Source organism: Vulpes vulpes, chromosome 12, assembly GCF_048418805.1.
Source record: "Vulpes vulpes isolate BD-2025 chromosome 12, VulVul3, whole genome shotgun sequence".
NCBI classification, from domain to species: Eukaryota; Metazoa; Chordata; class Mammalia; order Carnivora; family Canidae; genus Vulpes; species Vulpes vulpes.
Window position 1 is genome coordinate 156,472,827 of NC_132791.1, and position 20,200 is coordinate 156,493,026.

Genomic DNA, 20,200 nt, shown 5'->3' on the forward strand with positions numbered 1-20,200 from the left:
TCATAAATAAATAAAATAAAATAAATTAAAAAAAAAAAGATTTATTTACTTGAGAGAGAGTGGGGGGAGGGGCAGAGGAGAGGGAGAGAGAGAGACTCATGCAGACTCCCCGCTGAGCGCGGGGCCCAACATGGGGCTTGATCTCAAGACCCTGAGATCAGGTCCTGAGCCCAAATCAAGAGTCAGGCGCTTAGCCAACCACACCAGCCAGGCGCCCCCATGTGCCCTTCTTGGAAAAACTACTTGAGACTCTCGATGATGTCATCTCTGTGGCAGACTAGGAATGCTGAATCCTTCAGTGGACACCTAACCACGCTGCATGAGATATGTTAACAGACCTGCTTAAACTCCAGCCTGAGCTGACCAGGCATGAAATAGTCCGAGGCCAGTTTAGCAGATTGGAGTCCAGACCCCCTGAGCCGCCGCCTGCACATGTTCTTTTCGACCTCGGCCATGCAGTTCTCTCCACAAGTGTCCTTTGCCCTTCCTGTACTCTCCAGGTCCCCATCACAGAATGTGGAAGGCCTGGGCCCCCCCGAAGCCCACCCCAGAGGCCACCACCTCTGCCAGGCTTTCCCAAACTCAGCTGGCTCCGCAGGATTGCTCTGTCCTCTGTACTCCCCGAGCAGCTAGCCTTTATCTCAGCACTTCCCCATCATACGCACCTTGAATTATGGTCTTTGCCGTGTGTGCCTTGTCTCCCGTGGGGTGACGTGGGACTGGGTCCCTCTGGGCATTTCTTAGCATCCAGAAAAAGAATCAAGGCCCAATGAATGCCTGAAGCTTTAAGCTGAAGAGAACTGACTTGGGACGCTTGGGGTCTATTTTAACATTCTGAAAACTCCTCTGAAAACTGTCCAGGCATGAATCGGGAGACCATCTGAGGAGTGACCCAGAGAAGCATGGTCTTCTCTCCTAAATGCTTGTATGGAATCAGCACGTTGGAGGGACAGTCCCCAGCTGTACGTTGGTCCTGCTGTTTGCACAGCTACTCCCCCTCAGTGGACCCTCACAAACTCATTCCTGCAATTGCTTGGGCAGGATGAAGACTTTATTCAGGGCCCCTGCTGTCCTGCCTTCCCTCCATCCCCAACTCCCTAAAAAGGGGGCCCAAGGAGGCAGTTGTGGAACGGACTTATAATAATAAAAGCCAGCACACCCATGGCATTTTCTCCAAGGCAGGCACAGTTCTGAGTGCTTTACTCACAATTCCTCTATGTTGCCAGCACCACCAGTATCCCTCTTTACAGTTCAGGGTACCAGTGCAGCTTAGCCAAAGTCACAAAGCTAGCACAGAGCAGAGCCAGGACTCTGGCTTGAAGTGAGAGGTAGAGTTGGAATCTCAGCTTGTTGCTTACTAGTTCTGAGACCTTCCACAAATTCCTTAGCTCTGAGTCTTAATTTCCCACCTATAAAATGGGGATAATAATCTCCTCTTTGAAATAAATACAGATTAGATGACTTAACATATCTGAACATGGTCTACCTGGTAGATGATTAATTAATAAGTTTTTTTAAAGAATAAAATAAGCAACATTCATAGTGTTAACATTGTAGCACTTAAGGCAGAGCCAAGGAGAATGTGTTTTCATGCTAGAAAACTGTCTCCCACGTCCATTCTTTTATGTCATGTTATGAAGGTAGCTGGATTCCAATGTGAAACATTCTTTAGCTGGAGTTCACAAGACAAAGCGACATTTGATATGTAACCCACGGAGAATGAATGTTCTTCCCACCAAATGAGGCGCTTCCAGCATATGGTATTTTTGCTGATCAAATTACATTGGGCTATAACTCAAGATAAAACAGGCTGACACAAATTGGAAAAGAAAATGTAAAGATCACCCCGAAGCCATCTCAAATAGCCTGAGATATTTTAATCATTCTGTATTAGCTTGCTGCATCTTAAAACATTTTCTTTCAAATCAAGTCACAGCTGTGTGTGCTTTAGGCTGTGGCCATCATAGACAAACATGAAAAGAAGCAGAGTTAAAACAGATGAATACCAATGGTTGTCCATTGGTCTGATGTAATCTAACACAAATGACCATCAGGAGACTTGCAAAGAAATCAGAGAAATAGTTTCGAATATGAGCTTCTGCATAAATGTACAACAGCTTTCAATTCCTCATCTCTCTCTCTAAGCAACTGGCATTCTCCCCATGCTGGGTTCTAACAGCCAATTTAGTGTCTTAGATGATGGTGTCCATAAATGGCAGATTTGGTAAAATGAGTTTGACTCACATGAGGACTGCTGTATCTGACCACGTGGGATCAGAGTGGCTGGAGACAGACCGCACACCCCAGCAGTATGCCGGAGGGGAGGGACCTTTCTCACATGGGGACAGTGTGCAATTGTGGTCTCCACCATGGGGGCAGCATCGAGGTGAAGGGTCTTTAACCTTCAGCTTACTCGCTGCTTCGTTTCCTGAGTACAATTGTTTGGTTAGATCAGACCAATCTGAGCTAGTGACATGGGTCAAGAGGTAAAAGCCACCTGGGCTGGGAGGAGAGCCAGGACTTGAGGAGCCCTCCTGTGGATCACCTATAGAACTGGGGGATCTTTCCGGGCTAACTGTGGAGTTTTTCCAGAACAGCACGAACTTCCTCGGGATGGTAGTTCCAAGGGCCAGGTTTACCCTGCAAGAGAAATGAATCAGCATTCCCAGATTTCTGCCCCGCAGGAATAGGTAGCTCTGGAGCTTAGCTGAGAGAACGGGGCTGGTGACGGCTATGGAAGACTTGTCACAATGCTGTCGTCAGTGGCAGAGGCAACTGTAAGGTGGATGAGATCACCCAGGAAGAGGGTATGCAGGGGTGCCAACATTTAAGGGGCACACTGGACAGAGATATAGGAGGAGAACTGGAGGGGGTAAAGTGAATAGTTTCAAAAGGACAAAGGGGTCTATACAAATAAGCTGCTCTTCCATAATTAGACCTTCAGACAGGCCTTATCCTCTCTACCCCTCATAGCAAGTTCCACCCATTCTACGTCAGAACCACCTCTGCCTCCCCGTCCCAATGCCCTAGTTCAACCCTCTTTACCTCCTACTTGGACAGCTGTGTGCCTCCTGACTATCCCCGTCCTCAGTCCCTGCTCCCTCCTGTCCATGCCTCACTCAGTAGCCCATGATCTTTCTAAAATACTGATCCAGGGGCACCTGGGTGACTCAGTGGTTAAATGTCTGCCTTTAGCTCAGGTTGTGATCTCGGGGTCCCGGGATGGAGTCCCACATTGGGCTCCTTGCAGGGAGCCTGCTTCTACTTCTGCCTATGTCTCTGCCTCTCTCTGTGTGTCTCTCATGAATAAATAAGTATCTTTAAAAAAATAAAATACAGATCCGATCATGCCTCTCTCCTGCTCAAAACTTGTCAATGGCTCTCCTTTGCCCTAAGAGATAGGCTCAACTTCTTGGGTACAGAATGAGACCCCTGTCACCGAATGCCCCCAATTCTCCATTCATGCCGTGCCCTAACATGCCTCAGTGCCTTTGCCCATCCTCTTCCCTAGATTTGTAATGATTTTCACTCACCCTGCTCACTTGGCTGGCTTTCTAGCCTTTAAGGCCCAAGCAATTGTCACCACCTCTGAAGAGCCTACCCTTCCTCAGGGGTCAGGAAATTTACGATCTGACAGTCAAATCTGTCCTGATGCCTCACACTCTTCCATTCACATCTCGTCTGTGCTGATTTCGTGCTATAACAGTAGGATTGAATTGTCGTGCCCGGGATTATTTGGCCCACAAAGTTAAAATATTTATAAGCAGGTCCTTTGCAGAAAAGGTTTGGTGATCCCTGCTCTGGAGTCTCACAGTCCTTGGGACACTGGAGCACTCTGTGTGGATCTTCCTTTAACCCTTAGACTCAAAGTAAGAGGCAGGCCATTTTCAATTCATTTCTGTGTTGCCAGTACTTCCACAGGGCCTAACCCCGCTGGCCTCAGTCATGCCATCTTAGAGCATGTCTCTGGGGAGAAGAAAGGAAGAAGGACCTGAAGTGTCCTTGTGCTGTGGACCTTGGCATCTTGGGGATTCATCTGCACGTTGTCACTCATTTCATCTGCAGAAGTAGCATGACCCATGGACTGAGGAGCAGCCACCTGGTTGGGCTTCATGTGCTCTCCAAGGTCTGAAATCCCTTCAGCAGCTATGAAACAGTTTCTGCCCTCTTAGGGGATGTGCTTGCATCCCCCACCCCGGCCAGGCTGGAAGCCCTGAGCGGGCACAATCACCAGAAAGCAAGCCAAGACTCAATTCCTGCCTTGAATCCCTGCTTCAGTATTGCCAGCTCCTAACTGTCAGGTTTGTTCTCTTTTTTTTTAAGATTTTTATTTATTTATTCATGAAAGACACACACAAAACAGAGAGAGAGAGAGAGAGAGAGAGAGGCAAAGACACAGGAGGAGGGAGAAGCAGGCTCCATGCAGGAAGCCCGACACGAGACTTGATCCCGGGACTCCAGGATCATGCCCTGGGCTGAAGGCAGGTGCTAAACCGCTGAGCCACCCAGGGATCCCCCAGGTTTGTTCTGCTCCCACCTCCCACAACCCCCTCCAGGATCAGGCCTGCCTCAGAGATGAGCAGCTTCACACCCTCCTACTCCTGGCCCATCCCATCTGAAGGATTTAGAATTGGAATCAGAGCTGGGTGCAGTGTGACCTTGGGTAAGTCAGTGTCCTTCTCTGAACCAGGGCTAGGCCAATCTTTTGGGTTCAGAAGGCAGCCAGAGGCTGCAGCTCTGTCCAAATGCTAGGGCCTGGGCAGCCGGACTGGCTCAGCAGTTTAGCGCTGCCTTCAGCCCAGGGCATGACCCTGGAGAGACCTGGGATCGAGTCCCACGTTGGGCTCCCTGCATGGAGCCTGCTTCTCCCTCTGCCTGTGTCTCTGCCTCTCTCTCTCTCTCTCTGTCTCTCATGAAAAAATAAATAAAATCTTAAAAAAACAAATGCTAGGGGCATCCCTGTGAATTATTTCACCCCCTGTAAGGTGGGGGGCAGCACCCCCATTTTGTGGGAAAAGAAACTGAAACTCTAAGAGAGGACTTGCCCCTGGTCTCATGGCCAGTTAATGGCTGGGCAGCGGCTCGAATGCAGGTCTGCCTGTGCTCTTCCTGGGCCCCTCGCCCCCAGTCACCTTGTAGAGGATCCTGCCCTCCTGGAGCACGAAGAGCCTCTCTGGTAGGGCCGCGTAGAACTGGCTGCTTTGGTTCCTCATCGTGTCCACCACCACGGGGCATGGGGGGGCCCTGTCCAGCAGCAAGCGGGCTGCCTGCAGGCGGTCCTGGAGAGTCTGGTGAGTCCTGATGTTCACGTTGTTCTTAAAGGCCCAGCCATCTACAGAAGCAAAAGATGGGGGGAGGGGGGGGCTCACAGGCTCAACACATTTTCCTACAGGTTACATGCCTCCACCCCCACCCCCACCCCCTTGAACTGAGAGTCCCAGGTAGGGGAGCCCATGGCCGTGACTCGGCCCACTGTCCTATTACAGGTGAATACATGAGATGTCATAGGGAGTTACTGACTGAGCCAAAACTGAAGCCCAGGGCTCCTGACTCCAAGAACTTGGCTCTTCAGCAGGAGGGAGTCCACTAGGCCAGTGCTTCTTGAACTTAAATGTGCATTTGAACCACAGAGGATCTTGTAGAAGGAATATTCTGACACAGTCTATTGAGGGAAGCGCTGAGGGTCTAGCTGGTGCCCAGGAAGCCGAGGCTACTTGGTCCCTGGACCACACTCTGAGAGGCAAGTGTCCAGAGCCGCGGTTTTCTACGTGCATTCTGGCCAGACCAGCAGTGCCGCATCACCTGGGGGTTGTTGGTAATTCTCAGGCCCCATCCTAGACTGACCAGGAATGGGGCCCACTGATCTGTTTTCACAGCCTTTCAGATGATTTAACAACACACCGAAGTTTGAGAACTATCATTCTAGAGTCTAGACAATCTCCCTCTTCTAATTATTTTCCACCAGAATGTTCTTCCCGAAATGCACATCTTACAGTGTCACTCTCCTGCTTAGGTCTTTTGATGGCTCCCTATCATCCTCAGGATAAATCCCAAGCTCCTCAGTGACTGGCCTGTCTCACCTGCATTCCTCCAGCCTCTGCTCCAGCCAGGTGGGTGAAACACCTGGGATTCCTTGACCCACAACCCCCACAACCCTCACTTCCACCCTGTCCTCCTGCTGCCTCCATCCACAGTGTGAGGAGAGTAGGACCTTCTCTTTCCTAGGACTTCTGCTGCCGTAGCTGATATTAGCTCTACGGAGGGCCTCACGATGCCTGCCACTTAGGGTGAGCTCTTAGCCAAGTACAGCTGCGACCCAGACAAGGACCTTTACTTTCAACTCCTAAGAAATATTCCTGCCTCCTGATCTTGTCACCTTCTAACTCATCATCCAAAAATCTCTGACAATGATTATTTACACAAAATTTAATCAGATTTTTTTCTCTGCTTAAAAACTAATTACAGAACCAGCGCCTTAGCAAACACGTAATGATCCGAACCGTCTCTCCCCCCTCCCACTTCTCGTCATGACTGCTGCTGGTCCTTCCACATCAAGCTGAAGTGACTCCTCCTCAAATGAAGCTGACCTCCCCCTTTCCTGTCTCCTTACCATATTTTCTGTATTTGAGATCCTTCCTGTCCTTTTAAGCCTCAACCCTAACATAGGGCTTCTCAACATTGGTACTATTGGTGTTTGGTGGTAGGGGCGGCATCTTGTGTGTTACAGGGTGTTGAGTAGCATCTTTGGCCTCTACTCACAAGATATAGGTAGCACCAGCCCCCTCACCCGTTCAATTTGTTTTTGACAACCAAAATCGTCTCCAGGCATTGTCAGATGTCCCTTGGGGGACAAAATTACCCTCCTTTGAGAACCACAGCTCTAACACCCCCTCCTCTGGGAAGCCTTCCCTGACACACTCAGCTCTGTGATACTGGGCAAGCTCTTGAAATCTCTTTAAATCCTCAGTTTCCCCATCCGTTATGGTATTAATAGGACCAGTGTTGCAGTTGGCTGTGAGGCAACTTGTATGGAATTCACAGTGCTCTGGTTCACAGAAGCTGCTTGAAAAATGCTGGTTTATTTTGCTTCACTGCCCCAAATAACAGACAGGTGGGAAAGCTCCCAGTTTTTATTCTATACCACAGGTATTCTGCTACTTTGCTCTGGAGGTGCCCCAACCGAACCCACTTAAGGCTGCTTAACTTAAATGGAAGGGGTTTTTCATTTGGCCTCATTTGCCAACATGCCCTTCTGTCTCCTCACAGGAAGTGGTACTAATTAGTTAATGGGCTGAAAAAAATAACCATAAAGTGCTACTGACCTTGCCCTTCTACTTGCCCCATTCCTGGGGAGCCTGGGGCCCAGGTAAGGTGGTCATGAGTTCCTTCAGAAGCTATGTGGTCTGTCTTTACAGTCATAGCTGCCTCCCAGGGCAGTAGAAAGTTAAGTCTATCGGCGGAAATGGCTCCATCTCCTCAGTGCTTCAAAGTCCCCTGCTCAGGAAACTCCCTCCAAGAAAAACCAGCTTTCGGGAGAAATTCACACCAAGATACAAGTGCCTGGCTACAGTTTAAAGTAACCATTACCCATCCCAAGACCTGAAAACTGTAGATGATGATAACACCAGCTTACATTTATATCATGTTGAGGTAGTCTGTCTTGTGCAACCATTAGCTCCTTGGAGCTTCACAACAACCTCCTAGGGGAGGCCAAGCTAGGATTCCCACCCTCATTCTGTAGCTGAGAATACAGAGCCTTGGAGAAGAGCAGTGACTCACTTCCCCAGCTTTAATAGCGAACTCCTGAGAGGCAGGAACTGTGGGTATCTTTCCTCTCAATATCCCTAGGCTCCGCACAGGGCTGGCGCATGGTAGGTACTCGTTAAATATTGTCAGGTGAGTGACTCTGTGAAGTTGGTGTTATCATCCTATTTCAGGGTCACAAAAATGGGCATAGAAGGTAAGTTGCCCAAGGTCCTGTGGCCAGCATGTGGCCAGCACGTGTTAGAGCTATGACCCATACTCAGGTCTGAAACTCCGAAGTCCATGTTCTTCCCACCATGCTTCATGCCTCCTATAACTCCCCTGGACAAACATGTGTTGTATGGGAAACTGATTTGGGCCACAGACCCAAGACCTTGTGGGACTGGTGGATGCTGGCTCTGGGCATTTTAATTCTGGGGCTCAAGCCATGCCCACTTACATCTGATTGACAGAAACAATACCCTGGGGAAGGAGGTGGGGAGGAGGAAGAAATGCCCGAACAAGGATTGGCAGAGCACAGAGGCAAGAAACTGGTCTGCATCAGAACAGGGTCAGGAAGTTCTTTACTCATTGACTTGAGATAGACAGCCCTGGGTTCTGGAAAGTTTCGTCCTGGCTGATCCCAGGAGAAATGGGTCAGGAGGCAGGTATCAGGACCAGAAACAATTTCTGTGACGATCCACCCCTCCTGTTGCAGTTTACAACCTGTTCCTTTGGAGATTAAAGCTGGATCTTGTTACTCTGAGTGCAGACCCTGGACCAGCAGCATAATCATCACATGGGGAATAGCACTGCAGCCCTGCTGATCCAGAAGGTCCCTGGGTCATTGAAGCACATGCCAAAGTTGGAGAAATGCTGTCAGCTATGATGACATCAAGGCATCATGTCTTCTCAGCCATGAAGACCACAGATACCTGACAGAGCCCAAATGCTCTTTCTTAGCTGCCAGCTAAGTGAACAGAGTATTAAGTTGAAAGAAGTTCTCAATCCTTTGGATGTATCCGGATGCAATGGGCCTGGGGTGGGGCCCTGGAATATGCATTTTTAACAAGCCACCATGTGGCTCTGACATCAGGGATCCAGGGACTGTACTGGAGAAAACACTGTTGGACCAACTTTGCTGATAATGGAAGCAACCTACACTTAACACACGGATAAACCAGCAAAGCTAATACTGGCCTAACCACACTCGCTCATCCTCCTTTTGCTGAGCTCCACGACACGGGGTCTGCCAAGGACTGGGAGACAGACGAATCTTGTGGGAGATGCCGAGTACATGACACTTGTCCCACCCAGCCACACGTGACTTCTTGCCTTCTTCAATCTTTGGGTTTTAGAGTTGGGCCACTCTCATGGGTTCAATCCTCTTGAAAATTGGAGAGACAGTGGTGTATCTGATCATTTTGTGAAGTTAAGGGGCTTACACCATAGGCTGTAGGGGTTTCAGGAAGAGCTTTCCCCAACAGAGCTGTCCAGCAAAGGAACAAGATATCCTGTGAAGTAATGAGGGTGTATGACCACCCGTCAGGGGTGAAGGAAGAATGCCTGTCCTAGGTGAAAGCTAGCCTGGGGCAGGGGTTCTCCAAGGTTGGTTCCCAGACCAGCAGCTTCAGCATCACCCGGAGCTTGTCAGAAATGTGAATTCTCAGGCTCCATCCCAGATCTGACTGATGAACTCTGGAGTGGGGAGCCAGCAGTTTGTTTTAACAAGCCTTCCACCTGCTTCTGATGCTCAATCAGAACCATCAGATGCTCAATCAGAACCAATTGGGGGGCAGCCTGGGTGGCTCAGCGGTTTGGCGCCGCCTTCGGCCCAGGGTGTGATCCTGGAGACCAGGGATTGAGTCCCACATCGGGCTCCCTACAGGGAGCCTGCTTCTCCCTCTGCCTGTGTCTCTCATGAATAAATAAATAAAATCTTAAAAAAAAAAAAAAAAAAAAAGAACCAATTGGGAACAATTGACCAGGATGAACCAAAGTGTCCCTGTGAGCTTGGAGAATCTTAGGAGGGATCTCACATGTAGACATAAAGCAGTCATTTCACTTGTGACATTTCAGGACTAAATTCCTCCTATTAGCTTCTCTCCTTTGATTTTCCTATTCATCCCTTCAAAATGTTGGGAACTTGGCTAGCTGGACCTGTCACTCCAGGTTTGTTTGTTTGTTTTGTAGATTTTTATTTATTTGAGAAAGAGAGAGAGAGAGAGAGAATGAGCAGGGGGAGGGATGCAGAAGGAGAAGCAGGCTCCCCGCTGAGCTCAGAGCCCCAACACAGGGCTCCATCCCAGGACCCTGGGATCATGACCTGAGTCTAAGTAAGACACTCAACTGACTGAGCCACCCAGGCCCCCCCTCTAGGTTTTCTGCTCTGTGTACCGGGCTGGAAGCACAGACTGGGGAGCTAGCAAGTGGTGGGTAAATCCAGAAGGAACTGAAAAATAGCAGATCTCAGTAAATAGTGGCTCTTTCCCTCCTCTTCCTCTCCCTTTCCCAACCTTGGGGTGGGGGTGGGGTACTTGTGGAAAGCCGGGGGGGGGGGGGGGGGGTGAAGAGAGGAGGTAGGAAGAGGCAGGGACAGGGAGTCTCTCTGTACCTGATGCATGTGCTTCTTCGATGTAAATGATGAGAAAGTCTGCTGTGGAGCAGAAGTCTTCAATAAGTCTCTTGAATTGGTCAAATTTGAAAAGAAATGAAGGTCAGGTACAACTTCCAAAATTGAGCACCAATGGCCTGTTGCCTGAAACAGGAACGGAACCATCAACCATCAATCCCCTACACACAACATTGATTCCCCTTTGCTCCAGATGCTCTCACTTCTATGATTTTTATTTTCCCTGGAAGATGGAGCCAGGCCATGGTGGGGGTCTGAAGCCTACAGAACATGACTTAGCAGAGGCTGGAGCCAGTTTTCACTGCTCCACAATGAGGGGATTTCATCAGGGGGTCTCAGTGGACACCCCCTGCAGCCACTAGGCAGTAATTAAAATAATGAGAGTCCCTCTTGGGCAATTTATAAGGCACGCACACATCCATTTTCTCGTGTGATGAGATTAGTGTACTGCAATGTAAGCAATTTTTCTCCTTGTCTACAGACATGCTCTGGGTCACACACCTGGTCAATGGTGGAGTTAAAATTAATACTGTGGCTTCTACACTCTCAATTCAGTGTTCTTCTCATTCAAAGCACCTGTTTCCTCATTCACAAGAGGGCATAATAATACTTACCTTATAGGGTTGTTATGAGGATTACAGGTAGTATAGATAAAGGTTTAAAATGGTGCTTGGCCCATAGTAGGTACTCAATAAATATAAGTTGTTGGTATCAGCTATCTGGTCCTGGAGTTTCCAAGTGGAAGAGGCAGCAATGGAGAATGAAGGCCGGGGTTGGGAGGGTGGCAAGACTGGCTACATGATTTGCTGACTCAATGCAAAATGTAAAGCCTGGATCCCTTGTTCACAAAGTAGGGAGCAAAGTGCCACTAAATATATGAAAATAAAAAGATTTGCTTTGCTTCCATGGCTTCTCTCTTGCACTGGCATGGTATTTTCTAGCTACTATTTAGTGTTGCGTGCTGCACAGACATAGGGATATTCATAGGGTGAGTGTGGACCCTCATGGTCACCCAGCACCCCCCAAACTCGGTGGTCACGTGTGTGTGACATGGCCTTGGGCCACTGGTTTCCCTCTCCCTCCAGCCACCAGACTGACACACTCTGCCCCGGCCTGGAGCACAGGAATTGAGCTAGACATTTATCCATATGCCCACCACCCACCCCACAGGGTCTAACAAGTGCATTCAGGGACATGCTGGGTCACTTGACGGGGGCAGAGAGGGGACGAGAGGCTTCTCCTACCCTGTTACCCCATCACTTGACAACCTGCACCTGGCACTGTGGGCCCAGGCGGGGGACAGCTGCCTCCACGCCCTGCCATGAGATGCTGCAGGATGCATACACCTGACCCCAGCCTCTGCTGTGCCTGTGTTCAGGCCCCTCTGGGATCAAAAAGCGAGGGCAGTCACAGGGCAGGAGTGGGGATAAGGCTGGACGAGCCCTGCATCTGAGGGTGGAAGGGGGGGTCATGGAGAACATTCCTAGGGAGTAAGAGGGCAGGATCCTGCATGAGCCCAGCTCCAACCCCCTTGGCATGTTCTACTGTCCCAACAGGTTTCACTTACAAAATGCAAATTCAAAGGTAAAATGATTAAGGATTTGAAGACAGCTTAATGCAACCAGGCTACTTGTCACCCCTTGAGGGCAGAGCCTGCCCCTCCTTCATCCTCATGTCCCCAGGCACACTCTCCTTCTGCCTCCAAGCATTTATGTGGCACTTATAGTGTACAAGGCACTCTGCCACACATTGGGGATTCAGCACAGAACAAGGCCAGCAGGTCTCGGCCTGCATGCCATTTGAGGTCTGTTCCATGGCAAAAAAAAACAAGTAAACACGTAAATGTGGTCATTTCAACTTGTGATAAGTGTTACAAAAGAGTCTATAAAGGAGTGACCTGCTTTAGACAGGTGGGTCTGGGAAGGCTCCTGAGGAGACACCATTTAACCTGAGAAGTGAAGGCTAAGAAAGAGCCAGCCATGGGCAGAGGGAGAAGGGCATTGCAGACCAAAGGACTCTATGCTGTACAAAGACCCTGAGGCAGGCAGAGCTTGGCACGTGTCCAAAGACCTGCAAGGCCACTATGACCAGAGCTAGGCTGGGGGAGGGGGCTGGAAGTAAGGGAGGGTGGGTAATGAGTGGCAGGACTGGAGAGAGGTAGGTACGGGCCAGGGAGGCAGGCTCTCCCATCGAGGGTTTGTCTCGACAGAGGACAGAGGGTCCTGGTCTATTCTCTGTCCCGGGCAGCCAAGGAATAAGCGGTGACCCAGGCTGGGGTGACTGGACCATCCCACAGAGATCTCTTTGGCTCTGGAGTAATTGACACAGCAGAATTCATCCACGGCCCAGTGGCAGTGCCCCTGTCTGGGATGGTGAGTCCTGGGCTGGGGATGGGGTGGGGGCAGTTGATTCCCAAGGCAACCACCTTGGCAGCAGACTTTTGATGCAAAAAGACAGACCCGGCCCAGTGCTCCAGCTGTGGTTGATTCTGGGGATCTCGCAACACATACTTAATGTGTTTTTGTTTTTGTTTTGTTTAATGTGTTCTTTGTATGTATAGGTGTGTGACTAAGGCCAGAGTGAGTTCCTGCGGCTTGCAGGCTGGAACCCTGACTCCTACGGTAGGGATGTATAATGAAACATGGTTGGATTTACACTTAAAGATCACTCTATGGAGAAAGGCCTGAGGATGAGAATAGAATTGGGGAGCATCCAGTTAGGGGGTGTCAGAGAAACGCACATGAGAGATAACAGGAGCCCGGGCTAGTGTGTAAGCTGCAGAGAAGGTGAAAGATGGAACAGACAGGACTTGCTGATGGAGGGGAACAGAGGGCATCTTAGCTTGCTGATGGTTATTTTCGTTAGTTATATGCTCACCTTATTGTGCAATGAGTTTGAAGCAGCCTACACATATAATAAAATATTTTTTTAATAAAAAAATAATCATGCCCTTCTGGGAAGCAGAGATCAGGAGGGAAAGATGAAAAACAAATACAGCAGTCTTAAGGCCCCATGCATTCATTATAACTGAACTAACATTTGAGTTTCCTGGTGGCCATGTAAAGACAGAAACAATTGGTTATATAGTCCTCATTTTTCAATACCTGAAGAGAAAGCTGACCGGGAGATACAAAGCTCTCCTTGTCCTTGGCTTATAGATTCTCTCCTAAGAGGCCCTACGGGGCACTGAGTGGGCCCCAGTTCCTGTTGGTTGATTACACAAGCCCTCGCCCATGTGACAGGGCTGCCAGGCCTCACAGGGTAGGCTCAGAGGCCAGTTAAGGCCAAGTGGCCAGCCCTTGGCCTCCAGTGACCCCAGAAAATCATGTTTTAGATAAGAACCCAAAAGTCGTCAGGTCAGGACCAGTGCTAAATATTAGCTATCTGGAATTTTGTTTTTAATTGGAAAAAAGAAAATTCAACACTCGCTAATTAGGAAACTGGAAGAGACAGAGCCTTGTGTTTAATTATTTATAGTGTGGTTGGGTACAGTGATCAGTATCAAGGGCAAAGTTTAAACTTAGTTCCCCACTTTTGTGATAGCAGAGAGGAAGGATGAGTGCAAGGGGGTGATGGTACAGAGGACTGGCACTCTGCCTGTGTGCACAAGTCACGGTGCAGAGAACACCATTTCAAATACTGGGCTAGTACTGTCAAGTCCAACCTGTCTGTGTAAATGGGAAAACAGCTTTGTAGTAGCTGGTCTTGAATCCACCATCATGACCTCCAGGCCAGTAAATGAACCCCTGTACGAGGCTCTCTGTCAGCAGACAAAAGCCCATTTATCGTTACTAGATGACACCTCCTAAGTACAGATTTTAGAAGATAATAAATAGGACTGAAATAAATCCAGTTTTATATAAACTCCCAAGTACCTAGAAAATAAGTTATCTAGACTTGCCTTCCTATCACAACACACCAGTCAGTCCATGTTTTGCTGTGTGTGTGTGTGTCTGGGAGTGTGTGTGTGTCATGTGTGTACATGTGCATGAACATGCAGAAGAGAGGAGGCAGCTGGGAATTCTCTGAGCCTCTGTTGTCTTATCCAACAACCAAAGGCACACTAGCTAAGAGAGTCAGAAGCCACGAGTTCTAGGTCAGACTCTATAAGAACTCCTGGTATGACTGACTGAGCAAGGAATTTACCTCTCTGGGCCTTCACATCTGAAAAACAAAAGAACTGCTTTAGATTATCCATAGAATCTTCTAGACATTTCAGTCTGTGGCTGTAAAATGAATTCAGATTTATATCCAAAGTATACATCAGAGTTTTTTAGTGGCTGGTGGTTTTCCAAAGCAGTTATAGGACCTCTTTCTATTAAGTAGACCTGATCATTGTTAACACCCTGCTTGAAAATCCTTCTAGAATTCACCAATACCCTCAGGATGAAGTCTAGAGTCTTCAGCAAGACACATAAGGTCCCTTAAGCACTGGTCTCTGATCATGTGTTCAGCCTCATCCTTCACCACCTCATGCCTCCCACAGTCCCGCTTCTGCCAAACTGACCAATGCTCCTCCACACCTCGGACTTCTGTGGCTCCTCTCCTCTGCCCTGCTTTGCTCGCCACTTCCCTCTTCCCTACCCATCCCAAGGCTTCACTGTCCCTATACAGTTGGCTCACCAGCCTTTTCTCCAAGAGGCCTTCCTCTGACCATCTCCCTACCCTATCCCACTTCTTCCAGAACCCTCTGGTTACCTCTCTCACTGTACCATCTCCCCCTCTGGGCTTTGAGACTTTCCAGGGGAGACACCGGTCATATTGATTTCTGTACCACCAGCACCTACTATTTCCGGACCATTCAGTACAATTATTTCTGGATCAATGTGCTGAAAGTCAACTCTGTTTTACAGGTAGAGTTTTCTTTTGTCTCTTGGTCCCCTCTCTCTCCATTCTTGGGTCTCAGGTGCAATAGCCGGGACCAGAGACAAATGGAACAGTCTTTAAAACATAAACTGGTCCATTGAAAGTGAAGAGTTAAAAGAAGCAAGTACCTTCTGTAAACTGACCATGAGGCAAGTTGGCCTTCATGGCACTGGTCACCAGATGATTGATATCCAGTGAACTGACCTGGTGCTAGCACAGTGCTTGACACATAGTAGACACTCAATAAAATTTAGCTGTTATTCTCAATAGCTCCTATTATCAGTGGTCACTTAGTGGTTGTTGAATAAAAGGAGGTCCTTTGTGTAGTGCAGTTGTAAAGTCATGAGCAAAAACTCTTTCCCTTCCCTCTGCTTGAAATACTTTTCCCTTCCCAAACTACAAAAGTCTTTCTCATTTTTCAAGGCCTAGTTCCAAAACCACCTCCTCCAGGAAAGCTCCCAAGCCCTGCAGGCAAACTTTATATACCTTTACAGTGTCCCACATCTCACAGGACTGTGAGGATTTATTTATCACATCTACCTCTGTGCAATGAAGCCATAAACCCGTGGAAGGAGCAAGCTCTTACCAAACTCCGAGTGCCTGGGATCTAGTGGGGCACCAGGCACAGAGGAGGTGCTCATGAATGCTTGCTGAGGAGCACTAGAGAGAATGAAATGAGGAAGCCCAGACTCTGGTCTGACTTGGTCACTCCCTGGATCTGCTACCTCTGCCTCTTGGTGTTCTCCAGCTCCCTTCTAAAGTGAGAGGATTGTCCCTGGGTGGCGCAGCGGTTTGGCGCCTGCCTTTGGCCCAGGGCGCGATCCTGGAGACCCGGGATCGAATCCCACGTCGGGCTCCCGGTGCATGGAGCCTGCTTCTCCCTCTGCCTATGTCTCTGCCTCTCTCTCTCTCACTGTGTGCCTATCATAAATAAATAAAATTAAAAAAAAATTTTTAAAGTGAGAGGATTGGATTAGGTCAATGTTTCTTAAAGGGTGTTCTTTGGAACCTGGGTGATGACAATGGCCATTTCCTCAGATGGAGAGTTGGGGGAGGGGATGTTAGGAAAATCAGTCAGTACTTTATCAGTTTTTCCAAGTTTTGTTAGTTTTTAAGCTTCAGGGCTTCTTAGAGCTTTTTAAATATTTGTGTGCTCTATGAATTTCCAGGAGGAGAGTATGATGTGCAGGGTTTCCCAAATTACTTCAAACAGGAAACTTAATGTGGCAAAGCATATCTGTGGTATTTGGCTTCTAAAGAATGTGGTTTGAAAAATACTAGATTGGGGCACCTGGGTGGCTCAGTCAGTTAAGTGTCCACCTTCAGCTCAGGTCATGATCCCGGGGTCCTGGCACCAAGCCCCACATCAGACTTCCTGCTCAGCAGAGAGCTTGCTTCTCCCTCTCCCCACCCTGCTTTTGTGCTCTTTCTCCCTCTCTCTCTGCCAAATAAATAAATAAATAAATAAATAAATAAAATCTTTTTAAGAAGGAAGGAAGGAAGGAAGGAAGGAAGGAAGGAAGGAAGGAAGGAAGGAAGGAAAATCCTAGATTAGTCAACTGCCTCAGGGACCTTCTCCACTCTATCTGCTGGGTCCAGGTCCTGGGAATTCAGAGATGAATCAGACACAGTTCTGTCACAAGGCTCCCCATCAGGCAGGAAAAAAAGCACTTGTTCTCGGCAGCCAGATGCTGGGTGGGAAGAACCAGAGTCCAAGGAGAGGGCAGACACAGAGCCAGGAGTTCAGCAGAGAGAGTGCATGTCTAGCTGTAGGGATCTGAGACAGCTCATGGGACAGGAGTGGATGGGAGCAGGCCCCTGAAGATGAGGGCTCTGGGACTGTTGGTGATTGAGGGGAAGAACCAACATCAGCAAAGTAGAGAAGGGAAAGCACAGGGGCACGCAAGGCCCAGGAGTTCCTGTGGAGGCTAGAGCATGAGGGGAAGCCTGCAGGTGAGCCTGGGGTGGGAAGTGGGAGTTGGCCCAGGGAGGGCTTTGAACACAGAGCTGGGCCCAGGCTTTCTTCTGAGTGCAGGTCGGTGAGCCAGGCATGTGCTTGTGGAAGGGTGATTTGGCAGGCAGTCACAAATTTGGTGGGAAGAGGGGGAGGAGGAGGAAGGCGGCCTGGCAGGAGGAAAAGAACTGTGAGGATGGAAAGAGAGGTCGATGACACCCCAAATCAATAGAACTGGTATGCCTGGGGAAGAGAGAGAGAGAGAGAGAGAGAGAGCTTCAACATATATTCACTGAGCACCTGCCACTGTGGAGCAGCAGCCACCAGGGCACAAAGTGGGTTAGACCATGGGCCTCGCCTGCTCAGAGTGTGCAGGCCAGTGAGGGTGGCAGACATGAACCAAACACCCACACATCACTACCTACCAGGTCGGATAAATAAAGAAAATTGCAGGACGGAAAGCATAGAAGAGGGGCTAGCTTAGTCTGGGGGAGCCAGGGAAGTGTCGCCGAGCAGCAGTTTGACGGGCAAGCAAGAGCTGACCCCACAGAGCTGAAGAGCATGTGGCAGGAGCTGAAGGCCAGGGTGGCTGGTTTGTGGGTTAAGGGTCTGGGAAGGTGGTGATGCCACTCAGAAGAACAGAATCTAGAAGTCCCAGTTTCAGGAAGTGAGAAGAAGATAAGCACCCAAAAAAGAAGCAGCTAGAGTAGGAGAATTCAGGACTTTCCAACCCACCTCCCCACCCACCTCTGGCACCCCAATTCCAAGCACATTTCAAACTTGTAACAGTCTCCTGACCTTGCATGAAGTCCCAAATGTTGCACCTCTGTCCCGAGAGCCGGACCACAGGGCAGTTGGGGGCCAGACCTCCTGGCTCAGTCCTGTCCTCTAGTCGCTGCCATTGGACTTTCAGGACAAACCAGAAGTACTGCATGCTGTAGAGGGTGGGGGCCCAGTTGTCATAGGAAAAGTGGGGGTTCTTCCCATTCATGGCCACGATGTGTTGCTTGACTCTTGCGGGAAACAGTTTCAGGAACACTTTGCCCACGGCCACCTGCACAGCCACCTGCAAGAGGACCCAGAGCCTCTTCAGCCACAGCACTGGCCGGGGCAGCCCCATCTCGGCACATGCAGAGCTGGCTCTGAGGCCGGTGGGCAGAGAGGCCACAGCCAGGCGGTACTGGGCGGAGCTGAACAAAGGTGCAGGCTGGACCTGGCCAACCCGAGACAGCAGGAAGGTGCCAGGACAGAAGGTGCCTGCCCTCCTGCCAATGCAATGGGAAATTCCGAACCAAGTGCTCAAAGTTCTGCTCTAATTATTATCATTTCTGATCCTTTGCCTTAGCCTTTGAGAGATCCTTGGACTAGGAGACTGCAGATCTTAAATCCTCCCTCTGGTAAATTTTTAAAAACAAATACATAGAGAGATCACGCTTAAAGTGACTCCGTGGTCCTTTAGAAAGGCTCTGTTGCAAGTAAGTTCTAACACTGATTATTCTTTTAATAATGGAAATTGTTCCTTCACTGATGAAAGATCTTTTTCCACTCGCAGCTTCTAACTGGTGCTTGAGTGTTTCTGGAAGCAGAGCCCTCCCCAGAGAACTTGGGTCTGGAGGCTCCCCAGGCAGAGACAGAGCTGGGCCATCCCCAAGAAAATCTGGACCTGAGACTCCGTGTAGTGTGTGTGTGTGTATGTGTGTGTGTGTGTGGTGTGTGTGATACCTACAACACTCTGCACTCAGTAGGGAGTCTAGAGTGGGGAAGACACAAGTAAATGGAAACTGATTTTTTAGTATTTTAAGCACAGAAACAGGGAGAATCCCTGGGTGGCTCAGAGGTTTAGCGCTGCCTTCAGCCCAGGGCGTGATCCTGGAGACCAGGGATTGAGTCCCACGTCGGGCTCCCTGCATGGAGCCTGCTTCTCCCTCCTCCTGTGTCTCTGCCTCTCTCTCTCTCATGAATAAATAAATAAAGTCTTTAAAAAAAAAAAAGCACAGGAACAGATGATGGTGAAGGCTCTCACTCATGGAGAAGGGCAGTTAATTCTGTTTAGGGAGGCCAAGAGGACTTCCCCCGAAGTGATACCAGAAAGGCAGAACAGCAGTTAGCCAGGCAAGTGGAGATAGTGGTCCTAGTGGAAGGAGCCACATGTCTGAAGGCCTAGAAGCCAGAGAATGCATGGACCACTGGAAAAATTAAAAGAAGGATCATAGAAGCTCAAAGCTGGAAAGTGTTTCGAAAACATCTCAAATTACTTTCCTTTCAAGTAACCCAGAGGGGGAGGTGGCCCAAGGCCAGTTCTGCAGTTAACAATTCTCCCAGGAGTTAGTTCGGGAAGTTTCAAGCTTTCCCTGCCTGATGCATTTGCCTACCGCTGTGTCAGGGCAGAGGGAAAGGAGACAGGAAAGCTGGCTGCCACAGTCATAAAGGTGTTAATCTTGGCCTCTAGCACATTGACTTTACTCAGAGAAGAAAAAAACAGCTCCAAAAGATATTCTGTCTCTAAGAATCTCACTGAAATGCCAGGCTGTGCCCCCAAAGTATAGTACCTGCCTCTTTAAGCAGTAGTAACCCCTCGTGCATAGCATTTTGCCATACAAAGTATTTCTGTTGTTTGCTTGTTTTAAATAGACTGGATTTTTTTTCAAGTGGTTTTAGATGGACAGCAAGATTAAGCCAAAAGTACAGGGAGTACTCAAATACCCGTGTCTCCATATCCCACAGCCTCCCCTACTCTCCATATCCCTCCAGAGTGGTACATGTGATACAACTGATGAGCCTGTGTTAACTAATCATTATCCCAAAGTCCATAGATCACATTAGACTTCACCCTTAGTGTTGTACAATCTATGGGCTTTGACAAACCCCATATGTAACGGGATATGTATGCATGTATGCTTACTCCTATACATAATGATATGCATCCACCATACATTATCATAAAGAATAGTCTTGGTGCCCTAAAATCCTCCGTGCTCCTCTAATTCATTCCCACCTCTCCCCAA

At 48.9% G+C, this 20,200-nt stretch overlaps 2 protein-coding genes across 3 annotated transcripts in view; one reads left to right on the forward strand and one right to left on the reverse strand.

Moving 5' to 3' along the window:
• IFT25 (intraflagellar transport 25) overlaps positions 1 to 12,962 on the forward strand; it is a 49,151-nt gene extending 36,189 nt beyond the window's left edge. Inside the window, exon 8 of one of the 2 annotated variants that reach the window (XM_072730864.1) lies at positions 8,462 to 10,292. In XM_072730864.1, coding sequence (XP_072586965.1) covers positions 8,462 to 8,488 — 27 coding nt within the window. In that variant the 3' untranslated portion in view covers positions 8,489 to 10,292. Of the gene's footprint in view, positions 1 to 8,461; positions 10,293 to 12,935 lie in introns of those variants that run through there. The other variant, XM_072730865.1, reaches the window with a different exon arrangement.
• Positions 1,858 to 18,574, reverse strand: DIO1 (iodothyronine deiodinase 1). Its single transcript, XM_026007039.2, has 4 exons — positions 17,994 to 18,574; positions 10,358 to 10,501; positions 5,133 to 5,332; positions 1,858 to 2,640 (listed from the first exon to the last, which is right to left on the reverse strand). The coding sequence occupies exons 1-4, from the start codon at positions 18,313 to 18,315 to the stop codon at positions 2,572 to 2,574; spliced, it is 735 nt and encodes a 244-aa protein (XP_025862824.1). The 5' UTR covers positions 18,316 to 18,574; the 3' UTR covers positions 1,858 to 2,571.
• Positions 18,575 to 20,200: the final 1,626 nt, after the last annotated feature.